This window comes from Labeo rohita, chromosome 24, assembly GCF_022985175.1.
Source record: "Labeo rohita strain BAU-BD-2019 chromosome 24, IGBB_LRoh.1.0, whole genome shotgun sequence".
NCBI classification, from domain to species: Eukaryota; Metazoa; Chordata; class Actinopteri; order Cypriniformes; family Cyprinidae; genus Labeo; species Labeo rohita.
This window is the reverse complement of record NC_066892.1, coordinates 15,669,401-15,688,397: the sequence shown is the minus strand read 5'-3', so window position 1 is coordinate 15,688,397 and position 18,997 is coordinate 15,669,401. Positions and strand designations below refer to the sequence as shown.

Sequence of the window (18,997 nt, the reverse complement as noted above, 5' to 3'; positions counted from 1 at the left end):
CATATGGCATATATTTATGGCATTCATTTATGTATTCTTCATATTACTTGTATGACTGGGTATTTAAAAATGTAATTATACTGGCAAAGTAAGATCTGGGGGTCGAACATTAGGACACGCAAAGTGAATCGCGCACATGCAGGACAGAAACTTCCCTGGTGAAAAAACAGCATATGCTGGTAGGTATGTCTTGATGCTGGTTTAAGCTGGGCCTTAGCTGGTTTATGCTGGTCATTTGCTGGTTTATGCTGGTTCTTAGCTGGCCATATTGCTCAAGGACCAGCATACACCAGCAAAGGACCAGCTTAAACCAGCATCAAAACATACCTACCAGCATGCTGTTTTTTTTTCACCAGGGTTCTACGAAAGGGACTTCTACGTTAACAAGTCTCGAATCGAGGATTCATCTGGCATGCCCTTTAACACAAGCTCTGATGTCTTGGTTCAAATGTCATTTCACTAGTTAACCCTGGTGAAAAAACAGCATATGCTGGTAGGTATGTTTTGATGCTGGAATGCTGGTAGGTTTTGATGCTGGTTTAAGCTGGTCCTTTGCTGGTTCATGCTGGTCCTTGACCAGCAAAAACCAGCAAAGGACCAGCTTAAACCAGCAAAGGACCAGCTTAAACCAGCATCAAAACCTACATAACCAGCATTCCAGCATCAAAACATACCTACCAGCATATGCTGGTTTTTTCACCAGGGAACAGTCATTCAAGATTTAGCGATCCAAACTTGCTAATGATGTGGGAACACAAATTTGAAAAGCATATGTTGTCCATAAGAACATGTCCATTTATGACATTTCTCATAAAGGTGTGCATCTTTACAAAGTAAACAATGTTCTAAAAAAACACCTAGCCTCTTTGCTAATGGACCTTTCTCACAGGTTTCTCATAGCGGAAGTTGTCATAGTTGGGTAAAATCCGAGACCAATACCGCAAATGTATTTTTGCTTTCACATTTGCTCAAACAGCAAAAGAAAAACTACACGATAGTGTTATCACGACTTTCAATCAAAGAAAAAAAATTGAGAGAACCTGAAATCGGCAGTCAGAAGAGAGAACAACGTCAAATTTACCGTCCCTCCTATAGACGCAGCATTAGAAACACCCTCGCATAGCGTTAACTAGTTTTTTGTAACTTGATGAAAAGGTGTTATAATACAAAGTATAGTGTTATAAATGCACATACATATTTTTAAAAATCTAAATATAAAAAAGTTTAAAGGATTTATGAAGATGATGACCGTTAAAACGCGTCATCACACGCTTGTGAAAAGGGTCCGTTAGCACAAGTACCGTTGGAATACTACGTCGGCCGCCTCACCGGAAGTTGTCCCCACGAAACTTGTGGATATAAATGTGTTTTTCTTCGAAAATGACTAAGGTTTCACTAGATAAGACCCTTATTCCTCGGCTGGGATCGTGTAGAGTCCTTTGAAGCTGCACTGAAACTACACTTCGGACATTCAATCCGTTAGCCACCATTGACGTCCACTATTATGGAGAAAAACCTGGAATGTTTTCCTCAGAAACCTTAATTTCTTTTCGAGTTAAGAAAGAAAGACACGAACGTCTTGGAAGACATCGAGGTGAGTAAATTATGAGGACATTTTCATTGTAGAAGCGAACTTCTCTTTTAATCGTATTACAGTAGCGTTCCACTAGATGGCAGGACAACTCAACGGTCAGTGCTCACGAGTCACAATGCGCCCGAAGGGTCTTTGAGCAGAACCACATTAAAACCAGTCATAACTTCCTGTTTTGGCAGACAGAACTCAACAACGCGTCTCAGTGTTTGTTTCTGTTGCCATCCCAGACTCGTGATTATTTCAATCACGGCTAAACATCCAGCAGCCTTCGGTGGAATTCTCACCTCATGCGGCTAAACACTGCGCTCCTGAGTATATGTTTGCATTGAGCTTGCGACAGCTGGTAGCCATTCACCGCTGTTTATAAAGGCTTTAAGTCAACATTGGTTTTGCTCGAATACAGAGGTTTTACCGCACATGCGGTTAGTGATGCACAAGCAATAAACACTGCTTATCGCTAAACCAAATACCGTTCCCATACCATCACACTCATTTAAGGGAAAGGAATTGTTTCATACAAACAAGCTTTATTTACAGTAATGGGTGGAGAAAATCACTACTCATGTATCAGAACATTGATTTTCAATCAGTATATACATTTAATGCTTGTTAAGTAATGTTCGTGATTACCTCACGTGTTCTGCTCCAGTCAGGCTGACTCGTCGGCACAAAAACGGCTCGATAAATAACCAAAACATGATTAACATTTACAAATTATGTTTTTTTAAAAATAAAGACACCACAAAATCAACACCCCCGTTTCTCATTTCCAAGCTACTTACTTATTTACTAACTTTTAACAAACATCCAAAAACGGTTCTCACCATGAGGTACGATGCTCGATTTCAAAAGGCCAAGAGAAAGGGACAACGCAAAACATCGTGCTTTTGTTGTGGTGGATGTGTTTGTGCTTTATCTGGCTGGGTTTTCATCATCTTTGGCCTGAGTTTGGCTTCTTGTCGCACCAAGTCTCTTTCTTTGGCTCGTCAACATAGAAAATAAGACATTCTGAGTTCAATGTTCTTTTACTGTCCATCCGATCATTAGAGTGAGATCCTCTCAAAGCAGACCTTAAAACTGACAAGAAGTACCTAATTTTTTTATGATATAAATACATAGGTCAACAAATGCATAGCATTTTTCATGAAATAGCACTCTGGTTGCTATACGGGCTGTCGTACGCCCATTATTAATTAATAATCATCATTTTACAAGGATGCAAAGTCAATTCCAGTCTAGTAGGAAACGTTCGCAGTTCTTTATTTTTGCCAGGACCAGTCGTTGGTCATTTCCTGCACGGGCAAGTGTTTTTCCAGGTGTCCGTTCCTGCTCTTGGCCTGCCGTGTTGTGGTTATGTTAGATTTGGGCTCGCTTTGAAAACTGTCATCGTTGGATTCTTCTTGAACCGGGCAGCTGAAGGGTTCGTCTGTTCCTCCGCTGCTTCCCAGTGATGTTTGACTGACGTACACCACGATGACCTCACCGCTGAAGTTCATCACCTGCCCGCTGGAGATAAAAGTAGTGTTGTTGTTTCCTGTCACCTGACCTGCCGAAAATAGACAACACATCAGAACCTGTGTTAGCGCGGAAGGTGGCAGAAATAGTAAATGATATTTCCATGAAATAAATATTCATTTCTTTCCTGGAGACAAATTAACACCAGTGTTATTCATTGATGTACTATTAGAGTTTCTGTTAATATTTTGTAATATATTCAGGTTTTAGTTATTTTAGTCATTTTTATATTTTTCTGTTTTCATTTTTAATTTAGTCAAAGTTTTAGTAATCTTGTTGTTGTTGTTGTTGTTTTTTACATGTTATTAGTTTTTTTTAAATATATATTTAATAAGTTTTAGGTTTTTAGTTATTTTAGGTTTTTGTCACTTTATTAGTTATTATTTTTTAATATCTATGTAGTTTTAATAAAGTTTTAGGCTTTAGTTATTTTATTAATTGTTATATTGTTTGTTTTCATGTTTAATTTAGTTAAAGTTTTAGTAATTTTGTTTCGTATTTGTCATTTTATTAGTCTTTATTTTTTAAATATGTCTTCATAGTTTTTAAGTTTTAGTCATATTAGTTAGTTTAATATTTTCTGTTTTTATTTTTAATTTAGTTAAAGTTTTAGTAATTTTGTTGTGCTTTTGTCATTTTTTATTTTTTATTTTTTTAATGTCTATATAGTTTTTATTACGTTTTAGGTTTTAGTTTTTTATATTTTCTGTTTTCATTATTAACTCAGTTAAAGTTGTATTAATTTTGTTGTATTTTGTCATTTTATTAGTTTTTATTCTTTTAATACGTCTATAGTTTTAGGTTTTAGTTCATTTTTTTCATTGTTATATTTTCTGTTTTCATGTTTAATTTAGTTAAAGTTTTAGTAATTCTGTTGTGTTTTTGTCATTTTTTTAGTTTTTTAAATATGTCTATGTAGTTTTAGTTCAGTTTTAGTTATTTTATTTTTATATTTTCAGTTTTAATTTTTAAAGTGTTAGTAATTTTGTTGTGTTTTTGTCATTTTATTATTATTGTTTTAATATGTCTATATAGTTTTGATTGTTTTAGTAATTTTAGTAATTTTTATATTTTCATCTTAGTTTTAGTAATTTTGTTTTGTCTTCAACATTTTTATTAGTATTAGTTTTTCTTTTAATAAGTCTACATAGTGTTTATTAGATTTTACATTTTAGTTATTTTAGAATTTTTTAATATTTTGTTGTTTTTGTCATTTTTATTCGTTTTTGTTTTCTTAAAGTTTCAGTTGATAGTTATTTCAGTCATTTTTATATTTTCCATTTTTATTTTAGTTAATTTTTGTTGTTTTTCATTGTTATTACTTTTGTTGTTTACATTTGTTTTTAGTTATAGTTTATTTAGTTTTAGTTATTTTAGTACTTCAACTTTAGCTTACCAAAAAATGAGCAATGTTGAAAGAAAAAAATAATTAATATGAAAAAGTAAACTTATTTAAAATGTAATACACAGAGAAACAGAGAGAGAGAGAGTTATTAATAACCCTGGAAAACTAACATGAACATTTTTAGGCAAAAAATTTGGCATGTTAATGTAACCAGATGTGTATTTTTCATTCATACAAGGCAAACAGCTTTGTAGTCTCTCTGAGACACGTGAATACACTACACTACTACTTTAGATGTTTAGTGGTCTCTATAAATAAAGCTAAAGTACAAACTGGAAGCTAATAATGCCACGTCAGCACTGAATTGGCAAAAAGCTGTTTTTGTGTCGACCCCTGTTGAGCAACAGAACTGCTTCTTTCCACTTAAAAATTCAACATGAGCAGATTATATGGTTCCTGTTCTTTTCTCTGAATATACACACAGACTATCAGTGACTCACATTTCACACATCTTTTAGTCATTTGGCCGCTGGTCCATAAAGGACCCTACACCCACTCTTTGCGGTGGCTGCCTGCCATATTTTCAAAAACACGACTTACTGGAATGCACATGACCTGAGTGTGCTCGTTCTAATTATTACTACAAGACATGACACTTTATTTTAGTCTTCAGGTTACTGTGTATTTACATAAGACATTACTGAATGATACTAATTAACTACATGTGTAAATATTGTGTAATCCCACTGTGGAGATTAATAACAATAGGATGGAACACGAGTAACACAGACACTGTTAAGTAATGTGTTATTAAAATGTAACGATTTATTTTGGCATATCTAAATAATAATTATAAATTATTTAAAAGATAAATACTACACTTTCAGTTTTAAATGTTTTTGAAGTTGCCTCTTACATTTACCAGTAATATTGTGAAAAATTATTACAGTTTAAAATGTTTTTAAATGTTATTCATTCCTGTGGTGCAAAACTGAATTTTTCAGCATCATTACTCAAGTCTTCAGTGTCACATGATCCTTCACAAATCATTTTAATATGCTGATGTGACGCTCAAGAAACATTTATTATAATTATTAATATTGAAAACAATTGTGGTGCTTAATATTTTTGCAGATGAAGGATTCTTTGTTGAAAAGAAAGTTAAAAAAGAAAAACATTTATTTAAAAACAGAAATTGCTTGTAATATTTTAATGTCCTTACAGTCACTTTTAATCAATTTAATGCATGCTTGCATCCTATATATATATATATATAGTTTAATATGTAGAGTTTATAGATTATATATAGGTTATATTACACTACTATATATGTATTTTTCATATTTGTATATATTATTTATTTTCTACAAATAATTGCATTCATATATATATATATACACACACAAACACATTTATATTTATAATTTATTAATATGTATAGTTTACAGATTATATATAGGTTTATATAATATATGTTTATATTTTATTAACTGATTAAATATATATATATATATATATTTAAATAATTTATGTATATTATAGATTTATATATTATTGATTGATTAAATAAATAATTATTTATATATATATATAAAAATAATATATATATATATATTTTTTTAACAAATTTATATATATTTATATACACACACAAAATTTATTTATATTAACATTACTGTACATTACTGTAATTACTGTATATAGGTTATATTAGATCCTATATATTTTTATTAATATATGTTAGTTATTTCTACAAATGCACACACTATATATGCACACACAATTTACAATTAATTATATTATTTACATAGTAATTTTGTAATAGTAGCTACAACTATTAGTAAAGAAAGATTCACTTTTAATAAGGCCTGTTTTATAACACTTTTAAAGGTTTAAATAGAAATCCATTTATCTAGAAATGTGATATTTGGCATTTCAACACATTAGCCAATACAACGGTGTGTTGCTAGTTTGTTGTCTTTGACATCTGTTTTATGATTAAAGCATTGAAATGAGTAATGATCCACCCTGTGCACTTGTGACCTGCTGTTACTGGGAGGTCATGACTTTGATCATTTCCAATATTTCATCATATCATACTGAATTTATCCAACTGGAACAAAATCGCACGACAGTGCTTGTAAATCCTCACAAACACATGCTAAATGAGTTTAACAGATTCATGTGTACTGCACTATGAAGCAACAGCTTCAAATACCTGAGATGCACAGACAGCTTTTCATTTGTTTTGTCATTATTTTTGCAGGTGTTATTGTCTTACCAGACGTGAGAGCAGATTCCGAGCACTGGTTCTGGAAGTCCACGTCGGGGTCGGACAGTTTGTGGTCATCGCTGTGGATCAGCGAAAGGCCCTGGTCATTGGCGCTGACCGATGGCAGAGGTGGAACGGTGGTGGAGTCTATGCTGCAGCAACAAGGTTCGTTCTGTCTATACAGCCCTTCAACCGGACCCCGGTCCCCGTTAACACCTCTCATCTCTGACATGGCTTCTTTGCCAGCAGGGCTGCTGTAGTCCAGATAGAGTTCCTGGGAGCGCTGCAGATCCACGTAATCGCAGGCGGGCAGGACGTCTGACGTGCAGCTGTCACACAGCAAAGGCTCTTTCAGGCCAACTACCTGCACGTTTGCTCCAATGGCGTCTCCTGTCCTGCAAGAGGAGCATGTTGCCAAACCCGTGGCCACTAGCTGACTGCAGTCCTCATTTTCTCCGACCTCTATGGGCTCCTTCATGGAAAGCACACAGCTGCAAGAGCTGCCCGATAGAGGAGACGCGGACCCACCTCCGGAGTCTTCACTGGAGCTGCCTGATGATGTTTCGGCTCGGTCCTGGTCCTGTTCTTGGTCCGTGCAAGTCGATGTTTCGTCAAGAATAGTTAACTGGGTGCTGGGACATGTGATTAGGGACTCTGGGGGGGTTCGTTCTTGGCAAATCAGAGGGAGGGTTTGTGGAGTGCTGCCACCATGGTATGAAGTCACAGTTTCCTAAAAAAAAAAAAAGGAAGACCAGTATTTGAAAAAAACCAGCATATGCTGGTTAGGTATATTTTGAGGTGTGGTTTAAGCTGGTCCTAAGTTGGTCAAGAGCTGGTTTAAGCTGGTCCTGTGCTGATTATAAGATGGTTATTAGCTGGTTTGAACTGGTTAGGTGGTGGTCCTAAGCTGGTACTAAGGAACTAGCTCCTGCTCAGGGCCACTTTAAACCAGCTCAAACCAGCAGCCATGCTTTGAAACATACCTAACCAACATATCTTGATTTCTTTCAAAAGAGTAATATCAATAACTATATGTTTTAGCCCTCACAATGCATTCAGGTCCATTTTACCCAGAAAATATTACTTTTTTTTTTTTAATGCACATTTTAGTAATGTAAAGAAACTTTGTGAATTCTTTACAACCCCCAAAAAAACTACACATCATTGGGTCAGGTTATTTTGGATTTGGGTATGTATGTAGTACCATTAGATGTCAAAAATACTTTTTGTAAAATTATATATGAAGATTTAGAATTATGCTAAATATATTTTGCTTTTTTCTGACACACTTTTGGCACTTAATTTTCTTGGTAAACATAAATATGTACACTATTGATGAACCACTGCAAGCATGTTTCAGATTTCATCTGCAATCTTTAATTGAATCTTTAATATCTTTTTCATCTAAAAGCGAATTTTTATGCAAGTAAAAAGTAGTTGTCTTGATTGAAAACGTTTAGATTTGTATTTCTGACGTTGTTTTGTTAAAAATTAATATGTTAGCTTCATTAATTTGGACAGTTTTTGAGTAATCATGAGTTAGAAATTCAAAGTAATTTAATTAAATTCCATTAATTCCAATAAGGTTAAAACTGGTATTTGTCAGCTTGTATATCCTTATAAATTTCATACAATGATAAATTCAAATACAGTTTTTCATCAATATTTAAATAATATACTTTTCATCATAATTCTTTCTAAAACATTTCTACTTTTTAAAAGGAGTAAATGAAGTTATAACATTGTAATAACATGGTAACATTCAAAACTTAATTTGTTAGAACATTAAGTTGCTGATCAGATACAATATGGTTTTAGTTTAAAAAATAACATAAATAAAACAACTGTTTCATAAAAACGATTTAAAATGAAATAAAATAATATAATAAAATAACTAAAATAAACTAAAATAATAAAGTAAAATACAATAAAAAATAATGAAGTTAAATAAAATAAAATAATAGAGTACAATAAAGCAATAAAGTAAAATAAAGAAAAAATAATAAAGTAAAATATAAAATAAAAAAGTATAATAAAATAGTATACAGCTATTATTATAAATATTTTGAATGCATTATGAGGGTTAATAATCATTATAATTCTATAATAATAAGGCAGTTTACACCACAACGATAACAATAACAAAACAGAGGAACGATATTGTTGGAATCACTTCCACAATCATTTTTTTTCAGCTGATGATTGAGAAAACATTGACAGAACCCATTCTGCTTTACAAAGCTTGAGCATTTAATACGACAATGTTACTTCAGCATGTGCTTAAAATAAACAACATTATTGTCCATTGTTGTGGATGCTAATATAGTTAACGTTACAGTTATCGTTGTTAGCGTGAACGTGCCTTAAAGTGATAGTTCACCCAAAAATAAAACTTCTGTCATTAATTACTCTCCCTCATGTCGTTCCAAACCCGTAAGACTTTCGTTCATCTTCAGAACACATATTAAGATATTTTCAATGAAATCCAAGAGCTTTCTGACCCTGCATAGACAGAAATGCAACTGACACATTCAAGGCCAGGAAAGGTAGTAAGGACATCGCTAAAACAGCCCATGTGACATCAGTGGTTCAACCTTAACGAGAAAAATAACAACATTATTCAAAAATTTCTTCTCTTCCATGTCAGTCTTCGACGCACGTTCATAAGAGTTCATCAAAATATCTTAATTTGTGTTCCCGAAGATCTTACAGGTTTGGAACGACACAGACAGAATTTTCATTTTTAGGTGAACTATCCCTTTAAGTCTCCATTACTAGGTTTTTGGAACAAAGCTACTGTTTTCAGACATTCTTACTTACCTGTTGATTCCTGCTTCCTTTCAGGTTTTGGACACAGGTGCGTAGATTTACTGTGGCGTCAGAAAACAAGCTTTAATCAACAACATAGACAAGAATCTACCACAGACTGCAGCAAACAAACGTGACCCTGAACTAAATTTACCTGAGAGGAAGTTCAGCTTATCCTTGCAGCAAAACAAGAAGAGAACAACCAGGGATACCACGATGATGACCGACAGGATTGCCACCACCACCCAGGGTGTCATACCTGAGGAAGAAAAGTAGGTTAATTCATCACACAACTGTGTGAAAGCTCTCCGTTCATTATAGAGGGTCTAGTTAATTTTTTATGTGTTGCACAGTCACATTTATTGCCGTTGCATGAGCAACAAAGAAACACATGCAGACTAATCCTACCAGAAATTACAGACACCACACATTACATAATATATGGGCTCCTACTCATTTTAAATGAATTTTCCATGACTTTTCTGGTCATTTGAGTTATTTGTTTTAAATATACATTTTAAAAATGTAACTATATATTCTATATATGTAGAATATAAACATTTTAAATAACCTACCAGGAGAAGGGACTCCACACACCGCATCTGTCTTAAGGCTTCCTGCCTGTTTCTCTGTCTTGCCGACAGCTTTACAACTGGAAGAGAAATAGACATATCAATGCTTTGGAAATATTGTAAGCTTTACAACTGGAATAGAATTAGACATATCAAAAGAGGGCAGCCCAGCAGTCTGGTCACTTCTAGTTTGATCAGTCACAGTTTTCTTCTCTAAGAGGAACCGCAAACACAAAGAGCAAAAAGAAAAGGGGCTCTTTCTAGGGGAAGTGGTGGAGAAATTAATCATAATACCACAGTGCGGTAAGACTGCGGGGGCTTTAAAAAATGACCGAGCATGCCTGAGACCTTCCCCAGACAAACAACGCCTGTGAGAACGAGAGCTGTGACTTTGCAAATGAGTCCTGTTTAAGAACAATTTTGTGTGTGTGACTCAGAGGACAGGCATGTTTGTGGCACACACTCCTATGGAGTTGTTATTGGATTGACTTTTTAGGCTTAGATAGAGAGGCATACTCACTCTGTCCATTTCTTGCAGGCTTCTATTGATGTGGAATCTGAGAAATAGCCATTTTGACAAGACACACAGGTAGCTCTGCCCGACGCTACAATGTAGAGAACGATAAAGTATTATGGACAGAGAAACAGACTTAGAATTTCAATAGACAAACAAGCATATTTAAAAGCAAATCATGTTTTGTTCTTACAGGTATTTATGCTAAGTAATATCTTAATTGCATTTGTTTTCTTCTCATCTGTATTTGTTTTTAGCATCTTATTTACTATCCGTCCATCCATTGTTCTATACATCTATCATCCATTCATCCATCATCCATCTTTCTATCTACCATTGTCTATCCATCTATTTTTCTATCTGTCTATCCATCTATCATCCAGTTATCTACCATTATATCATCCACCAATTCATCGTTCTATCCATCTATCTACCATTCTATTGTTCTATCCATCAATCCATCCATCATTCTATCTATCCTATCTATCTCTTTCATCCATCTATTTATCATCTATGTACCGTTCTATCCACCTATTCATAATTCTATCCATCTATTGTTCTATCTACCATTCTACATACATCAGTTTATCAATCTAACATTCTATCTACTCATTTGTCCTTCATCCATCCATTATCTATACATCTATAATTCTATCTATCAACCTATTCATCATTCTATCCATCTATCGCTGTTTATCTACTATTCTATTATTCTATCCATCCATCTATCCATCAATCCATCCAACATTCTATCCATCTATTTATGATCTATGTACCATTCTATCTATCCACCTATCCATAATTCTATCCATCTAATGTTCTGTCTGTCTGTCTATCTACCATTCTGTCGACATATACATTGATCTATCCATCTATCATTTTGTCTACTTATCTATCATTCATCCATCATCTATCTACCTCTTCTATCTATTCACCTATTCATTGTTCTATACATCTGCCGTTCTATCTACTATTCTGTGGTTCTGTCTATCCATTGTTCTATCTATCCCTCTATCATCCATCTATTTATCATCTATGTACCGTTCTATCCACCTGTTCATAATTCTATCCATCTATTGTTCTATCTACCATTCTAAATACATCAGTTTATCCATCTATCATTCTGTCTACTCATTTATCATTCATACATCCATCATCTATACATCTACCATTCTATCTATCCACCTATTCATCATTCTATCCATCATCTATACATCTACTATTCTATCTATCCACCTATTCATCATTCTATCCATCTATTGCTCTGTTTATCTACTATTATTCTCTCCATCCATCTATCCATCAATCCATCCAACATTCTATCTATCCCTCTATCATCCATCTATTTATGATCTATGTACCATTCTATCTATCCACCTAACCATAATTCTATCCCATCTAATGTTCTGTCTGTCTGTCTACCATTCTATTGATATATACATTGATCTATCCATCTATCGTTCTATCATCCATCCATCTGTCATTCTATCTACTCATCTATCATTCATCCATCATCTATATAGCTACCATTCTATCTATCCACCTATTCATAGTTCTATCCATCAGTCGTTCTGTCTACTATTCTATGGTTCTATCTATCCATTGTTCTATCTATCCCTCTATCTATCATCCATCTATTTATCATTTATGTATTGTTCTCTATCCACCTATCCATCGTTCTGTCCATCTATTGTTCTGTCTACTCCGTCTGTCTACTATTCTATCCATCAATCCATAGATCTATCTATCTATCTATCTATCTATCCATCTATCTATCTATCCATCCACCATTCTATCTATCCACCTCAGTCATTCTATCTACCTTTCTATTGTTGAATCCATCCATCCAACCATGCATCCTATAATCCATCTACTATCTATCATTCCGTCTATATATATATATCTACCCCACTATCGTTCTATCTATTCAGACAGAAAGAACGACAGATAAATAGAGCATACAGTCTACAAAAAAGCCTTGTGATGTCTTTTAATTTTAATTACAGTGTAAATGTCAAGATGCTAAAGATAAAATATAAACTACAGCGTGTCCAGATCCATTTCTGTGAACTGTATTATAGTGTTCCTTTCCATTTGGCACTAAACCTTGTGCTCAAAACCACAGAGCTGGAACAGCCACTGATTTACTGCACTCTCAATTACGGGTACACTTCATCTATCTATAAGACATATGATTAATGTCTCCCACTTTAAACCTCTGAATTAACTTAGAAAAAGAATAGTTCACTCCAAAATGAACATTCTATCAACATTTACTCACTTTTATGTCATGAACCATCCCTTTATCAATATTTCTTACTCAGAATAAGAATTAAAATGATCAAATCTTTGTATCTCTGTGTAGAATCACTACAAGCTCTTACCGCCCATTACGACTCCTTCTCCGGGAGGACATTTTTTAATCGCCTCACAGTATTCGCAGTTGATCAGAGAGCAGTGGAAACCCTGCTTGCACCGACACGGTTCAGCCGCAGTAGGGTTGCGTGGACGAGTGCGGTTAAATCCTTTACCTGCAGAGATGCGTGGTGTTAAAATATAATGCAAAATTAAACAACTTTCTATACACACATTATGCAACACTGACCCTCATCGCAGAACTTCTGAGGAATGCATTTAGTGTCACTGTTCCAGTCCGGCTGATATTCTTCACGCCCACAATCAAGGCACTTTGGTAGCGAGCTGCCCTCGCAATGGGCGAAAACGTATTTTCCTGCATTCAAAAGAAAATTGTGCAATAAGTTGTTCATCCAAAGACGTAAATGTGTTTGCTATTTTAGTTACTGGAAAAGGTCAGTGAATCCATATTGCAAAATATGATATTATTCTGAATTTTATAGTGGAAGTCATTGTAGGTTATAGCTCGTGTGGGTGTGTGTAGGCCTCTTCCTCTTTTTCTCATCCTTCTGCTTTTTAAATGGGAAAAAACGAGCACATTTAGACCTGATCTTATTTTTCCCAGACAGGCTTCACTCACACACCATAAAATGTATGAATGGATTGTTTTATAGGGTTTTCTACATAGTGTAATTAACTAGTCTGTATTGCCGCTCACCTGGTTCACATTTTCTGCAGCATCCCCCGTTGTGCTCATATTCATTTTGTTGGCAGCTTATGGCCTGTCCTGCCTGAAATTTAAAAGTTACAACAATAGTTTAACAAACATATTGATAAAATGCTTTATCAATGCTTTTATCTTCTTATAAATGAGTTGCTCCTCATTTATAAGTCACTTTGGATAAAAGCATCTGCTAAATTACTAAACTACAGCAACAAACATTTATGACAGACAGGTAGATGCTAAATTAACTGTGCAGCTTTGAGTCTCACTGGTCACCCATGGGAGTTTTTAGTTACAGATATTTACCATGGGATAAGCACTCAAATGAGAAATGTTTCAAATCAACATATGAAAATGATTTCTGAAGGATCATATAACACTGGAGTAAAGGCAGCTGAAAATTCAACTTTGCATCACAGGAATAAATTACATTTTAAAATATATTAGAAAACAATTGTTTTAAATTATAATAATATTTGACATGATTACTGTTTTTACTGTGTTTTTGATCAAACAAAGCATAAGAGACTTTTCTAAATGATGTTTATAATGACTTTTAACCAATGGGTCTCAAGTTTGATCAGTTCATTATAATTTTGAACAGTACATTGATTATTTTACTATTGTGAAATGTTCTTTCTTGAAAATTGTTGGTATTTTTTTTAAATGCATGCCAGTTGTTTATTTCGTAATCTGATGCAATGGCATTCAGGCATTTTTAAGTGTGGCTTAAGCGTTCAAATACTTTTTGGGGTCACTGTGTGATTTCTGCAGTAAGACAAAAGCTACACAAAGTTTGGCCTGTTTGAGCATTCGCTCTGGTCGGAATGAGAATCTTCAAGGAATATGGATCATTTGAGTGGTAAAAGCATCAGGGAATGAAAGAGTGGGGGAGTGTGTATATGGTGATGGGGGAGGGGGAGGGGGGTATTGCCCAACTCAGAGGAAGAAAAAAACAAGAAGAAAAGCAAAAAACACCACCCACATCCCTCCAGATACCACAAAAGCATTCCATGGTTTAACAGCAGGGCAGAATTAAATGCAATCCTTTAATTCAGTGCAAATCTGAGAAAATCTAGCCGTCACTTATGTAAAAGACAATAAAACATGAAAATACTGCCAAGCTCAGCATACTGGACTCTTGTGGAGGTGAAAAGGACTTGGCTGAAATGCTAGGTGCTTCTTTGTAGACTGTTAAAGTTGGTAGAAATATGAAATATGAAAGCTCTCTTTATCTCTCTGAGGAAAAAAATGCAGAAGCGAGAATTTTCCTATTCAGGTTTCCTGGGATTGATCATGGATCAATGGATTTATCCATCATTTCACTTGGAAAAATTCATGGGTATCATGGAAATTCATGAGGAAATAAGATTTCCTTATCAGATTGGTTAATGACAACAAGCTTAGTCTAAACAAGGGACTAGTTCCACTTCACTAAAACGAAAAACAAATATTCGTGAGGAAGAAAATCCAATTTATTCAAATGATGAAACAAGCTGTGTACTGTTTTCCTTGATGTACATGAAATTATATACACAGTACCAGTCAAAAGTTTTTGAACAGTAAGATTTTTAATGATTTTTAAAGAAGTCCAGTTCAATTTAGAAATGTTTTACTATTTAAAATAACTGTTTTCTATTTTAAATATATTTTAAAGGTAATTTATTCCTGTGATCAAAGCTGAATTTTCAGTGCAGTGTGTCTAAATGTGATTTTATATAGAATAAATTACAAACATTCCATAAATTGAATACTTGAAAAGAGTCTCCTTCTTTGTTTCTACAAAGATGTTAAACATAGCTGAAGATGAAATTCTTAAGGGGTTTTCTACCACTCCTGAAGAACCTAAAGACCTTTTGATGGACGCGTGTGAAATAACACAGGAAACCCAAAGGAATGTCCAGAGTTCATTTCTGATCCTCTACATTTGAATGTAAGGCTATACTCAGGCAACGAAACATATTTTCACTGACTAAATATATAAGATCATGGTCAGTGACGCCCCTGAAAAATTATATGTTAGAAAATATGCACCGGACACAGAGAAAACTTTTCTCACAGGGTCTCACTGCATATGGCAGAAGCACTCAGATATTATAATTCACAGTTCATGTGCACTGCTGTGCAATTATTCTGGTTATGAATGCAGAAAGACAGCAATGCTCTGTTACTGTAAACCAGAACTGTATATGTGACATGTCATAAGAGTCCATTTTTTGAAACTGAGATTTGAACATCTTCTGAAAGCTGAATAAATAAGCGTTTAATTGTATTGAAAATCTGGAATCTGAAGGTGCAAAAAAAAAAAAAAAAATTAAATATTGAGAAAATCACCTTTGAAGTTGTCAAAATGAAGTTCTTAGCAATGCATATTACTAATCAAAAATTAAGTTTTGATATATTAAATGCAGAAAATATCATTATGACTTTTGGCATAAAAGAAAAATGTGTAATTTTGACCAATACTAATATTGTTGGCTATTGCTACAAATATACCCGTGCGACCTTTGACTGGTTTTATGGTCCAGGGTCACATATATAAATAAAAGTAATTCAGTTTAACAGAATCAATTAGTTTAACTAAACATTTGTCCATCATCTGAAAAAAAAAACCCTCTCCGTATCAAAGGTCGAAAGAGGCAAGCATCGTTTCCAGATATTCTGACATTTTCTTTCATAACTCTTCAATCTGGCAAACACATGTTCAGACCTGCATGTGATGCAACAGAAAACATGCTACAACTTTTGACCTGATACAACATTAGATAACCTAGAAAACAACTGAATGAATGAAAATTGTCTTTTACATAGAAAAAAGCCAATTTTACAAACCAGAATATAACAGATGTTGTCAAATTCCAATATTAGGGTTTTTCCCCTTTTTGCATGGAACAAAAGTTTTGGAGTTTTTGATCTGGAGTTTTACAGCATTCCTGGGAATGTAATGATGATTTACATTTGATAAGTCTCAAATTTACATTTGCTGGAAAGATCCAATGATTTCTTGATAAAAGAAGGGGGGAAAAAACACAGCACTTAAGGTTTAGACCATTATGGACAAAGCACAAACCCAGTAACATCCACATCCACATGGAGTTCCCCTCAAAACCTGCAACAATTCAGATTCCAGGGAAAAGTTTAAAATAATCCGACAGAGAAGGAAAGAGTCAAAATCTCAAAATCTAGTGAGCGACAAACCTAGAGAGCACTTCTAAGCAAAACCACGTATGTCTAGGTATCTCTTCTCAATTTGTAGCCACAGAAATTGGTGACACGCTACCGAACTATTTCCGCGAAGCGGTTCTTTTGAACAGTTCGTTTCAATGAACCGGTGTTAAAAAAGATTCATCAATCGCGTCATTATTTAGACTTAACTGTTATTAATGTGTCCCAGATCAGTTTGTTGCAGCCATAATTAATCTTAATAACGTTAAACAATGTTAAAAATGAATGCCGTGTGTTAAAACCAACTCGTTGCGTGTGCGTGTTGTTGACACCAGTACATTAAGTCACAAATTTGCATTGCGGTTTATTTTGTAACATTTCCGCCATTCGGCTATTACTTACTTTTTGTCCCATTACTAATCAAATCCTCAGTTCAACACAAACGCAAAAATTTTACTCATTACGAACTCGTGCGAAAGAGACAGGTAAGCTGTTGACACGAACTGTTTGGTTCAGTCAGATCGAACGAAACGATCTGACAGGTTTTGGAGATTCATTGCAAAGGTCCGACTCAAAAGAACGAGTCATTCACAATTCGTACATCGCTAAATGTACACAACCCGTTCCCGCAACAAAGCGCTGAAAGAAACAAAGCGCTAAAATAATAATAACCAGTAATAATACATTTCCCGGTGTCGGTTTGTATTAATTCCCGTTAAGTTTAAGTTTGGTGCATTGGAATTATTTGCAGAAACACAGAAGTAAACTTACCTGCGTGCACAGAGCAAGAACAAAGTGTGTGATCCATCCTTGAAATATCCAACTAGCTGAAAAATTCACTCTCATTGTTCTAAACTTTAAAACAAGACTTTGTATTCTCAGCGTCAGTGTTGTTGTATTGTCCAGTGAGGTTCAGCAGCAGACGTGTGCGCGCTCTGGGATGAAGGGATGAAGCTCCAGACTGCTGTAGTTCATTCGCAGAGAGCATGTCCCATGATGTTCACTCACCCACGCCTCGACTGCTGTTCTCCCTGTGTTTCCACTGCACTACAGTCATGTGGAAGCTGCTCAGTTTTTCACACGCTCCTCCCTTTTCTCGTAATCAAAGTAGTCCTCATATAAACGGGGTGACGTTCATATAACCAGACACAATCACTGTCTGTCACTATCGTTCAACTCTGTAGCGGTTTAGTTAGTTGCACCGTGCCACGTCAAGCACATTTATCGCGTTAGTTTATGATTATAGCCAAAGTGTAGGGAAGATATATATACTTTTAAGTCGTGAGGTACCCTTTAAACCCGAAAAATCAAAAATAGAAGCTGTGTATTTGCTAATGTACATGAAACAGAGCATAATGCTGGACTATCGTGTCCCACAATGCAATGCACTTGACTTGCCACTCCACAGTCAAACCAAAAATTATTCAGACACCAGATACAGTTTTTGAAATGTTTTTACTAGTGGGTGCACGACACTATAGTTCATTTATGTAAGTGAGGATAGCAAAATAAAGTAAACTGTGATATATTATACCCCAAAAGTCTTGGTAATTAGTACAAATTTGGGACCAAAAACTATTCATTGTTTAACCTGATCATGTTTTGCTTAAGTGTTTTTTCTTTAATTGCTAATGCAGCCGTTTTACACCTCAGACTGAACAAAAGTGTGCACTACTTGGTAGTTGGTCAACAAAATATTGGTAGTTGTGTAAATATTGTCATACTAAGAGTTTTCTGATTTTTTGGTTGATTATTATCTATTACATACCTTTCTATCAAAGTTATCTGACATTATCAAGATGCTTTTGTTCTGACACAGTTTAACAGTTCTTGTCATATTTTATTCCCATTTTCTAAACTATAGCGAATAAACTGATAATGTGAGAAATGTTAAAGGTGTTTGAATAAATTTTGGTTTGACTATATATCTCTTGACTGATTGATTGGACTGGCAAATTAAAACTTTTAATGCAAAATAGGATTAAAAATAGTGCTGTCAAATGATTAATCGCAATTAATCGCATCCAAAATAAATGTTTTTTGTTTACATGTGTGTATACTGTGTATTATGTATATATAAATACACACACATACTGTATATATTTGTAAAATATTTACATGTATTTCAATGTA

General features: G+C 34.4%; 1 protein-coding gene across 1 annotated transcript; it reads right to left on the bottom strand.

The window, feature by feature from the left end:
* Positions 1–1,755: 1,755 nt before the first annotated feature.
* Positions 1,756–17,893, bottom strand: tnfrsf11a (tumor necrosis factor receptor superfamily, member 11a, NFKB activator). Its single transcript, XM_051098410.1, has 10 exons — positions 17,636–17,893; positions 13,694–13,766; positions 13,226–13,351; positions 13,005–13,151; positions 10,627–10,711; positions 10,110–10,186; positions 9,689–9,793; positions 9,547–9,596; positions 6,736–7,456; positions 1,756–3,140 (listed from the first exon to the last, which is right to left on the bottom strand). The coding sequence occupies exons 1-10, from the start codon at positions 17,708–17,710 to the stop codon at positions 2,854–2,856; spliced, it is 1,746 nt and encodes a 581-aa protein (XP_050954367.1). The 5' UTR covers positions 17,711–17,893; the 3' UTR covers positions 1,756–2,853.
* Between the last annotated feature and the right edge of the window lie 1,104 nt (positions 17,894–18,997).

Bases quoted from the DNA above. Each gene is read 5' to 3' on its own strand.
- tnfrsf11a (XM_051098410.1), bottom strand. From the start codon at position 17,710: ATGAGAGTGAATTTTTCAGCTAGTTGGATATTTCAAGGATGGATCACA. The intron at 13,767-17,635 runs GTAAGTTTACTT...TTTAAATTTCAG, and splicing joins TTCTTGCTCTGTGCACGCAG to GCAGGACAGGCCATAAGCTG. The intron at 10,712-13,004 runs GTAAGAGCTTGT...TCTACATTGTAG, and splicing joins AGAAGGAGTCGTAATGGGCG to CGTCGGGCAGAGCTACCTGT.